Source organism: Peromyscus eremicus, chromosome 5 (genome assembly GCF_949786415.1).
Source record: "Peromyscus eremicus chromosome 5, PerEre_H2_v1, whole genome shotgun sequence".
Lineage (NCBI taxonomy): Eukaryota > Metazoa > Chordata > Mammalia > Rodentia > Cricetidae > Peromyscus > Peromyscus eremicus.
This window is the reverse complement of record NC_081420.1, coordinates 31,277,074-31,294,683: the sequence shown is the minus strand read 5'-3', so window position 1 is coordinate 31,294,683 and position 17,610 is coordinate 31,277,074. Positions and strand designations below refer to the sequence as shown.

Sequence of the window (17,610 nt, the reverse complement as noted above, 5' to 3'; positions counted from 1 at the left end):
TCGTGGCTAAGGAGGCTCTTCCAGGGCACCGCTGCCCCAAGACTCAGCCCCCACAGGGTCCGGCAGAGGTGGAGGAGGGGCAGGGTGGGTCCCCTCGCGGGAAGGGGGGCGGGGGATCTGGGATAGGGACAGAGGGATGGGCTGCTGGAAGGGACAGAGAATGAATTGCTGAAATAAGGGGTAGTCGAGCCTTGCCAAGGTTGGGAGTTCTCCTCCCAGCAGAAGGGGAAAGGGAAAGAGACCAGAGAAGAATTAGGGGAGCGAGTAGGACCCGGGAGAGTCAGGGGAGGCGATAAGAGCAGGAGCCCGCCGCCAGGTCCGGAGGGGGAGGAGTGACGGCGGCCCAGTGCGCCCTCCCCGCGGCGGGCGGCGCGGAGCGAGGAGGGGGCAGGGCGGGGTGGGGTGAAGGGAGGGAGCGAGGGAGGGAGCGAGGCGGCCGCAGGGAGGGCGCGCCAGGGAGGAAGTCCAAGAGACAGAGAGAGGAGCACTCCTGAAAGAAGACGACAGGCTAGTCCCCCGGGGTCCAGGCGAAAGTCTCGGCTCGAGGGCGCAGCTGTCCCGCTAAGGACAGCTTCGCCTTAGTGGCCAGAGGAGGTGGTTGCGCAAGGCGCCGGCCGGAGGCTCGGAAGAGGGATGCGCGGGGCGTTGCCTCCGACCCGCCGCCGCCGCCGCCCGAAGCCCCAGAGGAGCTGAGGGAGGCTCCGCCGAAGCACTGGCCCGGAGTGGCCCCGGCTGCGGCGCGGCCCGCGTACTAGGGCGCTCGCCCGGCTTGTGGGCCGACCCGGCTCCGGCGCCGCTGGTCCCGGTCCGGGGTCCGCCCCCCAGGCCCGGCCTAGCTCCCGGCTCCCAGATGACCACCGAGGGCGGGCCCCCGCCGCCCCCGCCGCGCCCGCCGCCTGCCCCACTCCGCCGCGCGTGCAGCCCGGCGCCCGGCGCGCTCCAGGCCGCCTTGATGAGCCCGCCGCCCGCCACCACCCTGGAGACCACCTCGTCGTCGTCGTCATCTTCATCCTCTGCCTCCTGTGCCTCGTCCTCTTCCAACTCGGTCAGCGCTTCGGCGGGTGCCTGCAAGAGTGCGGCGGGGGGCGGCGGCGCGGGCTCCGGCAGCGGGGGCACCAAGAAGGCGACCTCGGGGCTGCGGCGGCCCGAGAAGCCGCCCTACTCGTACATCGCGCTCATCGTCATGGCCATCCAGAGCTCGCCCAGCAAGCGACTGACGCTCAGCGAGATCTACCAGTTCCTGCAGGCGCGCTTTCCCTTCTTCCGTGGCGCCTACCAGGGCTGGAAGAACTCCGTGCGCCACAACCTCTCGCTCAACGAGTGCTTCATCAAGCTGCCCAAGGGCCTCGGGCGGCCCGGTAAGGGCCACTACTGGACCATCGACCCGGCCAGTGAGTTCATGTTCGAGGAGGGCTCGTTCCGCCGGCGGCCCCGCGGCTTCAGGCGGAAGTGCCAGGCGCTCAAGCCCATGTACCATCGCGTGGTGAGCGGCTTGGGCTTCGGGGCCTCGCTGCTGCCCCAGGGCTTCGACTTCCAAGCGCCTCCTTCAGCGCCTCTGGGTTGCCATGGCCAGGGCGGCTATGGTGGCCTCGACATGATGCCCGCAGGCTATGATACAGGCGCCGGTGCTCCGGGCCACGCGCATCCACATCACCTCCACCACCACCACGTCCCCCACATGTCGCCCAACCCGGGCTCCACCTATATGGCCAGCTGTCCGGTGCCCGCAGGTCCTGCGGGCGTCGGTGCAGGAGCGGGTGGCAGCGGTGGTGGCGGGGACTATGGGCCGGACAGCAGCAGCAGCCCAGTGCCCTCATCCCCGGCCATGGCGAGCGCAATAGAGTGTCACTCGCCTTACACCAGCCCTGCGGCACATTGGAGTTCGCCTGGCGCCTCACCTTACCTCAAGCAGCCTGCTCTGACGCCAAGCAGTAACCCCGCAGCCTCTGCTGGCCTGCACCCCAGCATGTCCTCCTACTCGCTGGAGCAGAGCTACTTGCACCAGAACGCCCGCGAGGATCTCTCAGGTAAAACAGAGTGCCCAGGCCCGCTGGAGCCACAGCCTTACACCTTCGGTCTCCAACGCTGGGGTCTATGGAGCTGGGATGTTGGGGGGGGGGGATTCTGCACCCTAATCCTGGTTGGGAGGAGAGGATTTGATCTTACAGCCTTCTCTGATACTCCGCGGGCCGGTTGGTGGGCTCCAGAATTTCGCAGACTGGAGAAAGGTGGTGCCAAGTCCTAACCTTCTTGGCCTACATCAGGACACTGCGGACTTTCTCCCAATTAGGCCAGACTCGGCTCTGAAAGAAGGCCTGTGACTTTTGGAGACCCGGGTGGAGGAATTGGGTTTGGTTCATTTTGTTCTCCCTACTCTTTTCGAAGTTCCTTTTGCCCTACTTTAGTTCCAAAGGTAGATGACAGAGCAAGTGAGAAAGAACTCTTACCTGAGAGAGAAATGGAAGGGGGCGGCAGGAAAAGGGACAAGGAGTTCAAGGACATTGCCAGTGGCAAGAGGCACCAAAGTCATTGCACACACACACACACACACACACACACACACACACACACAGTGGATCTAGTTAACGACACAAGTTTGTCCTGAGCATCAGGGCATGGGTGCCCTAGTGTGGTACCCCTAAGAAATGTGCCTAGAGGCCACTGGTAGTGTGGCTGGTTTATGCAGTGTGGGTTGCAGATTATGAAAATTTATTGACTTGTGAAAAGTGGTGAAGGGTGGGAGGAGAGGAGGGAGTGGAGGAGAGAATTTTGTGTTTGGCTAACTTTATCTAGAGGATAGCGATAAACCCTTATTAATTCCCCTGAGGCTCCCACAGGCTGCAGATTGAAATCTGGGAGCCTGTCTGTCAAGGGCAAAACCCAAAGGAGCTGTGTCCCACACACTTCCCACCCTGATCAGAAAATTCACAGGGTGATGCCTAACTTCATATATTTGTGACTACATGTGCTACAGGAGCTTGGGGCGATGGGGAAGCCGAGAAACAGCAAAAGATCTTGGAGAAATTTCCCAAATAAGCCTTTTAACTGGGGGTCTCAGAGGTTAACCAAACAAAGACAGTCTAGGCAGGACCACACGGGAGAGGATTTTAGGCTGACTTAACCCACAGAGAACAGAGTCTTGTTCAATTTTATGGGAATTTCAACAAGTAACCAATACAGATGACCCTCTCCCATATTCCCCACCCCACCCCCACCTCCCGCCCTACCGGCTAGCTGTCAGTCTCCCTCCTTCACGCTGAACTGGAACCTATGCCTCCCTCCCCCTTCCCTGGGCCTACTGCTCTGGCCCTGTCCTCTGTCCTTCCCTTTGGGTAGACCTAGCTCACCTTGAACCCAGACTCCCAGGCTTCCCAGCTGTCAGGAATCTATACTCTAGGAAGAAACAAACTAGCAAAAGCGCAGGAAAGAGATTTCTGACCCTTTTATTAGGTTGGTGTCCCACGCCACGCACTCTAGGCCGCGCACAAAACCCCCCAAAGTCCCCGGATATGGCGGCTTAACCTTTAACTTGGACAGCATGAGACCTGTCCAGCCAAGAAGGCGGGCCTCGGGTCTCTTGCCCCCCGTGCCTTGTCGTGATCTAGCCTTTCCCCGCAAACGATAGCTTAGGCCGATCTGGCCCTGCTGCCCTTTATACCTGGGCATTTGTCCTGCTTTCTTCCTAGAATAGTCTTCGGATTTTGTCACCTCCAGTAAAGACCTTATGAGGGGGATTTCAAAGAGCCCCCTCGTTGTAAATGGGGACCCTGCAGGGCCTGGTTCCGAATGCTGCCCACACGACTGCGGCCCACTGAAGCTGGAAGGTCCCGCGAGGCCAGTCACAGCTGAGGCGGTGGCCTAGGGACAGCTGGCAGCGCCCAGCACACACATGGCCCCGCACACAGCACGACCCTCCTTCCACCGCACACCCGCACGCGCGGCGCCCTCCACTTTCCAAGACGGAGGCGGAGGCGGTGTCCTCAGGGAAGCAGTGGCAGCGGGACCCGCCGCCGGGGCCGAGAGTAGTCAGCGCTGACCGCGAAGCCCTGCGGGCCTCACCAGCCGGGTGTATGTGGTCCATGGCGGCCCATCCATCCGAGCACCAGCGGCGACCTGGGGTGGAGGCGCCAGCTCTGGTCCTCGCTGGCCGCAGCGGTGGCGGAGCAGGACCCCGCCGTCCCCCTCCCGCGCTCACCTGGGCCGCTTCTCGAGAGCCGAGCCACGCTGAGTGGTCCCTTGTAGCCGCTGAGGTCGAGCCACGTCCGCCGATGAGCGGCCTGGTCGCTCGGCGCGAGTGGCCTGTGCCAGCGTAGGGCTCACGCGTCGCGGGCCGCACATAACGCTTTTCTTCCGCTTACAACCGCATTGGGGGTGACACAGACCCGCACGGCTGGTGCGGATCACCCCAACCGGGTGCGTGGGGAAGGCCTCGTAAACTCCTACCCACGCGGCGGAGATGCGCCCTGAAGCCCCGAGCCCGTTGCCCCTCCCCCCAGGGGGGGCAAGAAAGCAAAAGCAAAAGTGGGCGGCAGGTTGGCTCCGAGAGGAACCGACTCAACCCCTGGGCAGCGGGACGCAGGCCTCCAGGCACCGCGCGCGGCCGGTACCCTCGGGGACTCCGTGCGCAGCTAGATGCCCCGGGCAAGGAGCACTTCTCGATTCCCTAAACTCCTGGCTTGTAAAGGCAAGGCCGAAAGGACTGGGGACCTACGGAGAAGCCTGCTGCCCCAGGATGGGAAGTGGGCTGCTCCCCCCCCCCCCCGCCCCTTCCCGGGTCCCTTCTCCTTCAGGGCATTGTCTCTGTCATCCTCTGTGGACGATGGGGACAGCCCTCTGCTTCCAGCGTCTAGAGCTGAGACAAGAAAGCAGAGCTCAAAAGCAGAGGTGAAGGCTGCGGAGGTGTTGGCAGGGTGCTTGTACCCGGCGCAGCCTGAATCCAGGCCTGGCAAAGAGGACTCCCAGTCCTAGAGAGGGAACAGAACACCTCTCAAGGAGGGGTTCTTAAAAACCAAAGCCAGGCTGGCGTCTTGGGGCTTCAGGGAGCTCTGAGCTGGGGGTTTTGTTGGTTGGTTGTTTGCTTCGCTTTGTTTGTTTTTTCCTCTCCTACCGGTTTTATAGTCATACACCCAAAGGCAACCAGCTGCTTCTGCACCCTCCGCCGTCAAAATACCACACATGAAATTGAAATGTTAGAAGTAATATACCCCACCATCATCTGGGTGACTTTCACTGAAAAGATTTTTTTCTCTCTCTTTCTTCTTTCAGTGGGACTGCCTCGTTATCAGCATCACTCCACTCCGGTGTGTGACAGAAAAGATTTCGTCCTCAATTTCAATGGCATTTCTTCTTTCCACCCCTCCGCTAGTGGCTCGTATTATCACCATCACCACCAGAGCGTGTGCCAAGATATTAAGCCCTGTGTTATGTGAATGGACAGAGCCCTTGAAGGCTGCTCTCCCTCTTCGGCCTTTCCTCCTCTCCCCTCCGAGAGGGGCAGCTCGGAACTACGACCCACTCACATACTGTGCACACGGATAGCAGTAAGTAGCACGCCCATCACTTAGACAAATGCCCAGGGGAGCCCTGCTCGCCAGATATTTGCCCACCCGTGGAAGAGGAGACTGTTGGCGAGGCAATACCCGGAGGAGGACAGAGAGAGGAGCTGACAGTAAAATCTTACTACTTGTAAGACATAAACTTTCAGTTCTGGGTGGTCATTGCGTTCACTGATGGAGTCTGAGAAGGGCTGTGTGCGTATGTGTGTGTGTGTGCGCGCGCGTGTGCGTGCGTGCGTGTGTGTGTGTGTGTGTGTGTGTGTGTGTGTGTGCTTTTCAAACAGGCAGTGCTAAAAGCACAGTATTTCAAGAAAGCCTTGTTTAGTTGCCTGGCCCAGTAGGAGATTTTGCCCACCCCGCCCCCACCACTCCCTTCGGATACAGGTGCCAAAGAACGTTGTGAAGAAATGAAGAACCAGGGAGTCTGGTTTACGAAAGCGGCTCTCAGTATTGTGACAATACAACATTTTTACAAGGTTGTTTTTCTACCACCGTATTTTAAAGATATTTTTATGATCTTCCTATACTCACACTTCGCTTGTATTTTTAAAAGGAGGGTATATTTGCACTTATGTATACTTTTACAGTTTGCCAAAAATATTTTGATGTAAGATTTTTTTTCAATAAAATGTGTATAACAAATAGTTGTTTTAGGGACCCTTTCCTCCGCAGTCACCCTGTCATGGCCACACCTCCCAGGCAGCCTGGCAGTTCTACACTGCCCACCCCCAGAGTTGTATAACTGACATGATGTGAGGTCTCTGTTTTGAATAAGCCAGGCCAGTCCTGATTGTGGGTCTTCTCGGGGAGAAGACACTTCCGTCATTCCCTTCTCTACTTCACTCTCACTGTTTCTAGCCAAACAAAAACCAGAAGGTGAAAGAGACTTAAAAACAACAACAACACCACACACGCACACACACACACACACACACACACACACACACACACACACACACACCAAAACAAAAAACAAACAGAAACACCCAAACAACAAAAGCTGGCAAGATACTGAAAGCCCAGGGTTTGATCTGAGGAAGCCAAGCTTTGGGCCCCTTTTGTCTCCTTTCCTGTGCCCAAGAGTTCTGCCCTTTTGCTCCTTCCTCTAGCTGGGAGATGTGAGGGCAGAGCCTGAGCCGCCACCCAGAGCCTCAGAGTCCCCCACCTCCCGCCCAGAGTGCAGCTTGCTTTGGGTGGTGGTCAGATCAAAGGGACCTAGAGGGAGCAGACTGCAGCTTGGGGCTTTAAACTGGCACCCCTCCACAAAGGCTCCCACAGGATCGCACAGCTTCTGCGTCTTTTCTTGCTGGGTTTCCCAGTCCTGAATGCTGCCCACAGAACTGGCAGGACACGGGATAAAAATGAGAAAATAGTCCAGTGGGGCGGAAGGATTTATTTCCCACCCAGAATAACTTGCCTTGGGAGCAGAGCAATGTTCACCTTTAATCATGTTGCAGTGATTTTCTCTTCAACCCAGGGCTAGATTTTTGTTTTTGCTTTTGCTTCTCGAGTGGGAATCTCTCTTTCCTTTCAATCCACCACCAGGTACTTATTGGTAACTCAGGAGAGCGGTAATTTTTTTAAAAATTATTATTTCAATGAATCTCAACCTGAGGTGGTTTCAAAACTCTTAACCATATTCCTAACCCTTAGACCTCTTTCCTGTATTAAAAAAAAAAAGCACGGAGTTAAACACTTTTGTTTCTGCATTATCATATTTGCATTTAAATAGAGTATTTTCTACCCCCCCCCTTTTTGTCCTTTATTCTGAGTTACTCGGGGGGCCTGCTATAAATTATGAAGTCAGTCTCAGAGTTTGCTCCGACCACAGTGCTGTGTTTACATTCCTTCCAAGGCAGCCGGCATGGTCGTAATTTATATCCTAAACACTTGAACGTAACTTGTTTATACAGAGAATGACGGGACCTCAAACTCCAGGCGGGTCTGGCCAACCGCATCCGGAGAACCAGCGCGCCCCCTGGTGGAGCAAGAGACAGGTGCATGAGGATCTGGGCTCCAAAGAGCGCTAGGACAAGACAAAGCTGGTGCTTATCAGTATAGACATTTAGAACACCTCACCGTCGGGAATTACGCTTTCCGCTTTTAGGAAACACTTCTGATTTTCTCTGTTGTATCCTTTCCATCTACAGTTCCATCCTGAACGCTGATGGAGACTCATTAACCCTCCTGACCTTATTTACTATCTGCTAAGATCTTGACACCCCTAAGCTGCTAGAGTTCTCCTCAGCTAAGGTCACTGTTCCTTCTGAGTCACAATGGCTTCTCTCTTAGCTCCCCCGCCCAAGACACAAGCACATAGACATGTTAATAGTCATTCTTCTTTTCACTTTTTTTTTCAAGTTAAGAAACGTGTTTAAATGTTTCTGAAATACTGGTAAGACATTCTAAAATAAGTGCTACAGTAGATTTCGGAGTGAAAATAAATAACTCAATGAGGGGGGTCCGAATCTCTCAACTGTTTGTATACTTTGGGGACGGAACCCACACGCTAAACCCTTGCTCTGTCGCTGAGCTTACCAACCCACACATTTCATCAAGTGTGCCTCCGGTCTTCAGAACTTCTGCTCACTGGCAGAATAAAACAACATGCAAAAGGATATCTGAATATTTTGTGAAGGAATGACTGGCTTTTGGTGTGTCTGTTTTTAGTTGGAGCTATGTAAAGCGAGAAGGAAGGGAACAGGTGAAGAACGCCACGCCAGGGCTGGGCAGTGGTTGTTAGTGAGCCACGCACAGTTACCTAGTTAATCCTGTTTCCCCATGAGATGGGGGCAGTGAGTTTCACCAGCACAGCAAATACCCAAGATGAGCGGCTCACAGAGAGCAGAGGGTGATCTGACTCACACTTTGGAAATTTTAGTCCGTGGGTTTGGCAGGTGGTTTTTAGGCCTGATTGGTGGAGCGCGTCATGATGGAAGCGTGTGGTGGTGCAAACTATTCCCCTCAGATCCTGGGAGTTAGAAAGAAAGGAAAGGATGGAGCCCCACAACCTGCCTAGTTAAGCCCCCCAATGATCTGAAGGCCTCCCACTTAAGCCCACTACCAATAGGCTCTACACCTCTACTAACATCAGAGACAGCACACAGGCCTTCAGAAGCCACTCCAGATGCTCACTATGGCATGGAGATCTTGGTCCAGTTTACAGATAATCCTTAGACCGTGTGTTGAGGGATCTGGCCCACATTCATGTATTTTCCAGAATTTTCCAGGAAAGCTTTTTCATCTGGCCCTGCAGACACAGGCAGGGTGGTGGTCTTCTTTCAGAAGCAGTGGTTCTCAGACCCTATGAAACCTCAGAATGGCCTGGAGGGCTTCTTAAAAAGGGGCTGCTGGGATTCAGTGCGCCCAGACAGAGCTCAAGAAGTGGTATTTCTCATAAGCTCAGAGATGCTGAAGGTATCCAGGGACTGCACTCCGAAGCCTACAGCGCTAAAAAGACACTTTGGATGAGATACTTTTATAGGTTTGCCTGGTCCGCGTTGAGGCTAACCTATTAATTAAGTGAGCATAGATGTAAGAAGTTAGGGTTTTTAAAACAGTTTTTCTACCCCAAGTATCTCTCTCATTGGTTACTAGAAAACACAGGTCAAATTTTGAAACTTACACCAAAAAATAAGATCTTCTCATTTTTATTCAAAAGCACGAGTTCTTGTTTTCGTCAACAAATGTTGAAAAAAGAAAGAAAGAAAAGAAGTCCAGTGACATCTCTCCAGCCCCCTGCCCTAAAAAAAAAAAAAAAAAATCTTAGTACTCAACACAGAACACAATGTTGGACAGACTCCTCCAAACAGAAGGAGGCTAAGAAAAGAAATTCTTCCATTTTCTGTACAAAGTCCTGAGCGAGCGTGTACTAGAGAGAAGATAAAGCGGGCTGGGCTCTCTGACAGAGAGCCATGAGGAGCCCTAGGCACAGAGGGGTCAGGCCAGAGCAAGGCTGGACGAGGAGAGAAGGAAAGCAGGAAGGGGCAGGGGAGGGGGAAGGAGGGGAGAAAAGAAGTGGGAGACATGAAGAAAAATGAGAGGAGAAAGGGGGAAGAAAAGGAAGGGAGAGAACACAGAGGAAGGGGAAGGGAGGGCCAGGGACAAAGTTGGGGGAGAAGGTGAAAGGAGAGGGAAGGAGGGAGAAGCAAGGTCTGGACTGGAAACATAGCTCCAGCCCATAGGAAGAGCAGCCCTGAGTCCGGACTCCTGTCCCCTGAGGCTCCGCTATGTCTGGTCTCCAGCACCAACCCTTTGGCTGAAAGGCCAGCACACTTGTTTCTGTGGGCTTCTGCCTGGATTCTGGGAGGGGAGTTTTCTAGCTGGGCATGCTCAGATTCTCTGAACAGCCGCAGCAGGTTCTAGAAGTTTTATAAGAACATTTCCTTTAGGAAGAGGGAGTTTGGTTTTGTGGGGAGCTTGGTCTATCAGGGCACGACGCTGCGTGGCATAAAGTGGAGTGGGGTGCTTTCTCAAAAGAAAACCTGCAGATTCGGGGTTTATTAATTACTGTGCATCATGGGGATTAATTCAGAAAGGCAGCAGCTTACTTAGGATGGAAATATATTATAATATATTTTATCAGAACGGAAATACATTTTACCCAACCTGCTTCTGGTGAAACAGAATCTTAGCAAGGGAAAATACCACAGATGTAGACCTGGGGCCTGGGAAGTCCACAGCACACAGACCGCAAGATCACTAGGGAAAGAATGAAGGCTCTGGAAACTCTTCTGGAGTTCAGAGTGCTCCAAGGCCACAGCAAGCCAGCCAATAACTCTTGAGCTTGCCAGTCTCTAAAGGCCTTGTGTGATAGATGGATGTTATGGATCCGTCCATCCAGGCCTGGGTCACCAGACCTCTTGCCATAAATGCTTGTGAGACAACAACTGAGTTCTGAGGGGGCAGTTGAGAGCTAATGCCCCAGACTGCTCTATTCCCATAAAGGCCTACCACAAGCTTAAAATTGCTTTTAAATGGGCCAAGTCTGACCAGAATATAGGGTGAAGAACGATTGCTTCTTCTCTCTCTCTCTTGCTCTTTCCTGCTGGTCATTAGCTACCATTCTGGTCCCTCCTGCTACTCACTCTTAAGTAGTTCCAGCCAGCACCAAGCATGATGGGACCATCAGGAGACAGTGTGGCTGGACCAGCTGAGCCAGGGGACCAGTGATGGCCAACCCACACAGCCACTCTTGCAGAAGAAGAAAGTGGAACACTTTGCTCTGAGAACAGAATTGCTCCGCAGGGTTGAAGCATAAGCTCGTCGGATTCCAAAGTCATCAAGTAACCTAACAGACATTCACCCTCGGGGGTGGCAGTATCCTGATGACACGTCTGTGTTCACAGATGGCGAGCAGGCTGTGTAATCTTCAAGAAACTGGGAGCAGTAAAGTGGTACCCATAGCTGTGGCACCCTGAGGGTCTCCTATCCTTTTTGGTCATCTCATCTGGTGAGGATTGGCCTCCATTTTTTTTTTTTAAAGAAACTCCTTGGGATGATCAGAATCTTATTGATATTTTTCTAAGTCCTTCAAGGATGACCATCGACAGATGAGGAAACCTCATATGCTAAGAGTCCCAGGAGGTCTCCTGATCATGAGATGGCCTTGCATATGTGTACACCTACCTGTCAAGATATTACATGAGTTAGGTACCCACCAATATCCAACTCATGACAGTCAGTGCAGCCAAGGCTGAGATTGGCTTCTGCACAGCCACACCCAGCAGGCCAGGCATGTTGCTCCATCAGTCCATAGACAGACATATTTTGCTTTAGGGTAAATTCTGCAGAGAAGGAAGGGCCATCCCAGCAGGCAGCTAGCTGTGACTGCTCTTAATACGTTACTAAGACTTTGCAAAAGCCTTGTGGGGGGTCAAGGAGATACACTAATTTGCATCCTGCACATAGACTAGTTGGACAATGGGCTCAGTGGCCTGGCCTCCCCTTCTCCTGAGCATGCCAGGTGTCAATATGCTGACTGGTATGAAGGCCAAGACTGTAGAGACCCTAAAGTGTATAACAGATGCAAAGTCTACAACCTTAATTCGCGAAGATAGATCTTGTCTGGCCTGGGAATCAGGACAACAAAGGTAACCAGGCAGGATACTCCAAACTAAGCATGCCAAAGCTACCACTAAAAGAAAATGCACCCTGGTAGGCACACTCTTACATGCTAACACACAGATATAAGCACACTGGGATGCTCATGCACACACAAACACACTCATACATGTACTCAGATGCAGTCATGTAAATACTTAATACACAGAGACTTGTATATACAGAAAGATATACCTATACACAGACTTATAGACATATATGGACATGTGTATATAGAAACACACACTCATACACAGATGTACACACATACCTGGACATTTGTGCATGTGGTTGTGTACCAACGGTCATCCATGCACATACTCAAAGAGGTACAAACATAGCTAGGCACTTGTGCACACTCAGAGTTGTAACCATATATACACCCACACCTTGACTCTTGTGCACACACAGATACACTCACACAAAGACATGCAGACACATCGAAACATTTATGCACTTACAGAGACACATCCACACGTGTTACTCACAGGAAGGCATACAGACGTATCTACCTTTTCTTCTGGTTTTGGGCCCACCACAATGGATGGAATCCTCTGAAACTATGTGCTAAAAAATAAAAACTTCAAAATAAAATGAAATATAGGAATTTGCTGGAGGCCAGAAGTCCTAAGTCTCAGGTTCAGCAGGGACATTCCTTCTCAGAGCTGGAGGGGAAGGTCTGCTGAAGGTCTCTCCTTGACGTGAGAGGCCATCTTCTCCCTGGGCCCTCACATGACCTCCTGATATGCACGTCTCTTCCATACCCAAATGCTCCCTTTTTATGAGGGACTGGGCCAGCCTTAGGGACCTGCCTTAAGGACTTCACTGCCTCAGTAAAGATGTAGTCTTCAAATGAGATCACTGGTGGTTTGGACTCTGAATTAGAGTTCTCCACAGGAACAGGACCGTGGGAAAGGGACTTACACAAACAAAGGCTGGGTAGGGCCACAATGGACATTAGAGAACCAGGGAAAACAGTTGATGAGTCCTAAAAGCTGAAAGTCTTGGAACAAGAGGAACCCACGAGGGCCAGAGATAGCTAAGTGCATAAAAGTGCTTGCTACTCTTACAGAGGGCCACAGTTCAGTTCTCAGCACCCATGTCAGGCCGCTTACAACTGCCTGTTAACTCCAGCTCCAGGGATCTTATGCCCTCTTCTGTCCTCCAAAGGTACACACACACACACACACACACACACACACACACACACACACAATTTTACAAATTTTTAAAAAATGAACCTTTTTGAAAAAAGAGAGACCGATGATGCATGCCCAATTGGAGGCTGAAGGCCTGAAAGCCCGTGGGAGAGTTGCTATGCAAGGTTGCTATGCAAGCCCATGTTCAGAGGCTGAGGAGCCTAGAGCTTGATCCACCATTGATGGGAGTAAGGGGAAAGTTCTCACTTGGAGTCCAGCACATGAACCTGCAAGCTTCTACTTCTACTGTTGTCCCTTGGGACACCAACATCTGGGAAGGTACTGCCCACACTGTGAGGGGGTGTTCAGTTCACTGGCCCACGTGCCCAGTCATCACTGAAAACATCCTCACGCACACATCAAAAGCACTTCCTAGGAGTCTCTCAATCCAGTCAAACTGACTAGTTAACCGTCAAAGACTGTAGCTTACTATTATTATTATTTTTGGAAGTGTATGTGGGAGAGGAACTCGATCGAACCCATAACCATTGTTCATCAGGTCTGCAGAAATCAGAGATATTCCTAATCTCCAGGATCCTGCACACAGGCTGCTTGTGCTGCTCTATGCTTGTTTCTAGAGAAGCAAGTCCAATGAAGGATAGTGGTGAAGGGATGGCTCACTTCCACCTCTTTCCTTGAACCCTCAATGTCTGCATGATAGACTATTTCCTCCAAGGCAAAAGCTCTCTAATGCAACAGTGGGTTCAGGACCCTCTCGGGTGCACTCTTGGAGGGAAAAGGCTGGAGTTCCTCTCCATGTAGGGCTGGAAGGGGCCAGGCTGTCTGCAGCATGGGCGACTTCTGCTCCCAAGGGGAAGGAGATCAGATCTTGGCAATGATGTTCCATTTTCTGAACTTGGGAAACTCATGAACATGAGTGGTGAGGCTGCCCCCATCAGCTCTCCCCCACACTCCTGCAGCATTGTGCACATCTTAAAAGAGATGCCCTGAGCACCAGGTTCTGCTAACTAGCCATGTGCCACACCCTGGGTCAGTTATTAAAATGTCTCATGCCGGGCGGTGGTGGTGCATGCCTTTAATTCGAGCACTCAGGAGGCAGATCTCTGTGAGTTGGAGACCGGCCTGGTCTACAGAGCGAGATCCAGGACAGGCACCAAAACTACACAGAGAAACCTTGTTTCAAAAAACCAATAAATAAATAAATAAATAAATAAATAAATAAATAAAATGTCTCATAAGGTACATCTCACTAACCCATTTTTTTTTTTTTAAACATATACTGACTTGCTAATGGTCACAATTCACAACTGGAGTTCCTGAAACTCCAACTTGAATCCCCACACATCTGAGTCATGCACCTTGGGAGATAAACTGAATGACAATCACAATGTACACAGTGTGGAAGCTACTCTAGAAAGACATGCATGCGTATGTTCACCCTGGCAGTTCCCAGATGCACTGGGCCTGTATTAGGGTGTTAGTGTCAAAGGCCCAAATTATAATCTATATCACAGTGGACTGTGCTATCCTTAGCCCAGAGGAACAGAATGGACCACAGCAAATGCAGTGTGCTTGCCCCCAGGATGCCTATGCTTTCTCCCGAGGAAGCCAGCTGCTCCAGGTAATAGCTTTTTTACCCCCCAGTAATAAGCTTCTCCCCTGATGCAGTAAGCCAGAACAGGAAGCCAAATTGAAAAGGTATAACAACAGGCATATTGAATAAAGCAACTTCTAGGCAGATTCTCCAGTCCCAGAGATCAAGGCCAGAGAAGCCACATGCCCGAACTAAAGCAGGGAGATTTTATAGGTTGTAGGTGAGGGGTGATGATGTCTGCCACAAGCTGGGTTTGTATCCAAGTGTGGTCAAAAGCTGAGTGCTGAGGTGGGGACTTAAGTGGTGGCAACTTCAGGAGAGGAAGCTGCAGCGGCCACCAAGAATGCAGAACTGGGCTTTTTGGTGCCTTTGCTTGGTTTGGAGACTTTCTGAACAGGCTGGGTTTGGAGTGGGTGGGGGATCAGACCTTTCTGGACTGTGCAGGGACAAGCCAGAGGCTCCAATCAAGCACCAGGTTCCCTCAAGCTATGCCAATCAGTATGAGTGGTAGCAAAGCATGTCTAGGCTTGGGCTGGCTGGTTTTATGTCAACTTGACACAAACTATAGTCATCTGAGAGAAGGGAACCTCAACTGACAAAATGCCTCCATAAAATTGTGTGGACAAGCCTGCAGAGCATTTTCTTAATTAGTAATTGATGTAAAAGGGCCCAGTCCATTGTGAATGGTGCCACCCTGGCCTGGTGGTCCTGGGTTCTATAAGAAAGCAGGCTGAGTAAGCTGTGAGGAACAAGCCAGTAAGCCCCACTCCTCCATGGCCTCTGCATCAGCTCCTGCCTCCATCTGTCCTTCTGGGTTGAGTTCTTGCCTTGGCTTCCTTCAGTGCATTGTGACTCTGGGTATGCAAGCCAAATAAACCCTTTCCTCCCCAAGTTGTTTTTGATCACAGTGTTTGATCACAGCAATGGTAACCCTACCTAAGACAAGGCCCTAGCCTTCGCGTCCTTCGCGTCTAAGGGTAAAGGCTAGTGGGCTGGGAGCCCCCAGTGAGCAGAGGCTGAATTTACTGTTAGGACACAAGCCACAACAACTGGAGGGAAGGTAAACAGATCTGACTTGGCCAGGAGGACTCAATATGGATTCCTGGGTATGGAGAACAGGGGCAGAGGCAGAACATGGACGGCCCTGTGTCCAGCCTGCCCTGCTTCCCTATGAGAATTCCCCAGCTCCCATGATTAGATTGCCCACAACCACGCTCCAGCTCCTTTGTTTCTCAGATCAGAGCAGAGAGTGAGTCACTGAGGGTTTTTAATTTGGAAAACAAGGTCACAGAAGAAAGAAAGAAACCACAATTCTATTAACAATTATGTGCATAACAAGGGCAGGGTTACAACTTTCCTTTTTCTTCGCCCAGTTCAGTGCCAACATTAGAGGAGGCTTTTCAAAACTTCTGAGCAGGCTCAAGTCTCCTGGAACAAACAAGAGGTGACTTGGGAGTGGGGAGCAGGTGGGGGTAGGGTATGGATAGTTTGATTCTAGTATTTGCTGCCATCGGACCCCAGGTGAAACCATTAAACCTGATTGAACTTACCAGGTTTCTAGGATGAGCTGGGCTATAAAGACCCTCTCTGGGGAACGAGCATTAAGAACCCAAATCAAGCACCCCACATGAATGAGAATAAATGTGATGAATTGAAATCCTCACAGCCACTCTGGGTTGTTACTTTGCACCCTAAGAAAACAGGAACCAGAGGTCAAAGCCCTCAGGGAAGGGTGATTGAGGACCACCCTGGGTCCTTGACTTTGCAGTTTTGAAAATCGGCCCAGAAGCTCTGAGCAGCGTAGTGGGGCAGATTGCTTTGCTTTCCTGTCCCCTCTGACTTCGTGGTAGGCTTGCACTGTCACTACCCTGTTTGACATTGGACTGCCTCAACAGATAGGGTCGGGGTGGGAGGTCCTGGCTGGCTTGGAGCTGTGTGAATGTCTGCCACATTTCCTTCTCCCTGGAAGCCTGGGCCTGTGAGAAAGAGAGACCCACGCTGTAGCCACAGCCCCGTGGGGTCCCCAGCTCTACTGCCGCCACCACTTCCCTGGGACCCAATCCTCCTCTCCATGGTATTGTATTCCCACCCTCAGCACCTCGAAAAGCCCAGGGCAAACCCAGACATCCCTTTACACACCTATGTGCCTGTGACTCAGCTCAGCAGTGGTTGTCAGGAATCATCTGTGAGAACAGGAGCCTCCCCTGTCCCTGGAAAAATCACCAGGACGTTATTAACTTCCGAGGCCAGACACATGTTTTCCATAGATTTCAAGTGCTAGTGGCCACCGCAGAGGAACACAGCCTTTGAGGATGAAGAGCGTGTAATTAAGACATAATCTCTCCCGCTTTGTAATATATGAAGCAGTAAATGGCTGCTGAGGTGGAGTTGGTATGTCAGCTTCCCTGTGTCCTGAAATATCCACAAGCTGCACACCTTCCCCTCCAGGCTTTCTTTGAAGGTTCTTGCAGCCTTGCCTCCCAGAGCAGCTGCAGACGCGAAGCTTCCCTTCTGGGTCCCTGTGCTTGGTGTTGGTTGATGGAGATTTACATTCAGGACCACCTGGGAGCCCAGCTGCATTGACAGCAGACCCTGGCTGGGCAAAGCAGGCAGCAGCGCTCATTCCCAGATAGCAAGGGGCCTTTGCTTTGGCTGGGGCCAGGGCTGGTGGTCAGGGGGTTTGGATTGTGTAAACATACAGCTTTCCATCAGAGCTCCCTGCATCAGGTGCAAGCCAGAAAAAGGCCTCATGTGGCATTTTCAGAACTCTGCCTTTGATAGGTCAAAAGCCTACACTTCTTGGATCTTTCCACGAGAGAGAAAGAAGCTCCCAACAATTTTACATTTATCTGTGCAGAGCTAACAAGGGCTGTGGCTGATCACCCAAGAATATGGACTGTGGTCAGCCATTCAAAAATATGGTTTCAGCAATTTAGAGTCTCTATATTGAGATTCTTGCTAGATAACCTTAAACCCTGGGGCAAAACCAATTTTTTAAAAACTTTTAAGTTGTTTTGTTTTTTAAGATGAGTCTTACCATATTAGCCAGGCTGGCCTTAAAGGTTGGGCCCAAGCAATCCTCCTGCCTCAGGCTCCCCACTGGGTGAGTCTGAAGGCATGTGGCTGTACCTGTCTGAAACTAATGTCTCGGAAAGAATGTCACAACTCCCAAGACATGCAATCCATCCACTCAATCATC

The 17,610-nt window shown here is 51.8% G+C and overlaps 1 protein-coding gene across 1 annotated transcript; it reads left to right on the top strand.

Annotated features, from left to right (window-relative positions):
- Positions 1-850: 850 nt before the first annotated feature.
- Foxf2 (forkhead box F2) lies at positions 851-5,465 on the top strand. Its single transcript, XM_059262328.1, has 2 exons — positions 851-2,027; positions 5,266-5,465. The coding sequence occupies exons 1-2, from the start codon at positions 851-853 to the stop codon at positions 5,427-5,429; spliced, it is 1,341 nt and encodes a 446-aa protein (XP_059118311.1). The 3' UTR covers positions 5,430-5,465.
- Positions 5,466-17,610: the final 12,145 nt, after the last annotated feature.

Bases quoted from the DNA above. Each gene is read 5' to 3' on its own strand.
- Foxf2 (XM_059262328.1), top strand. From the start codon at position 851: ATGACCACCGAGGGCGGGCCCCCGCCGCCCCCGCCGCGCCCGCCGCCT. The intron at 2,028-5,265 runs GTAAAACAGAGT...TTCTTCTTTCAG, and splicing joins CGCCCGCGAGGATCTCTCAG to TGGGACTGCCTCGTTATCAG.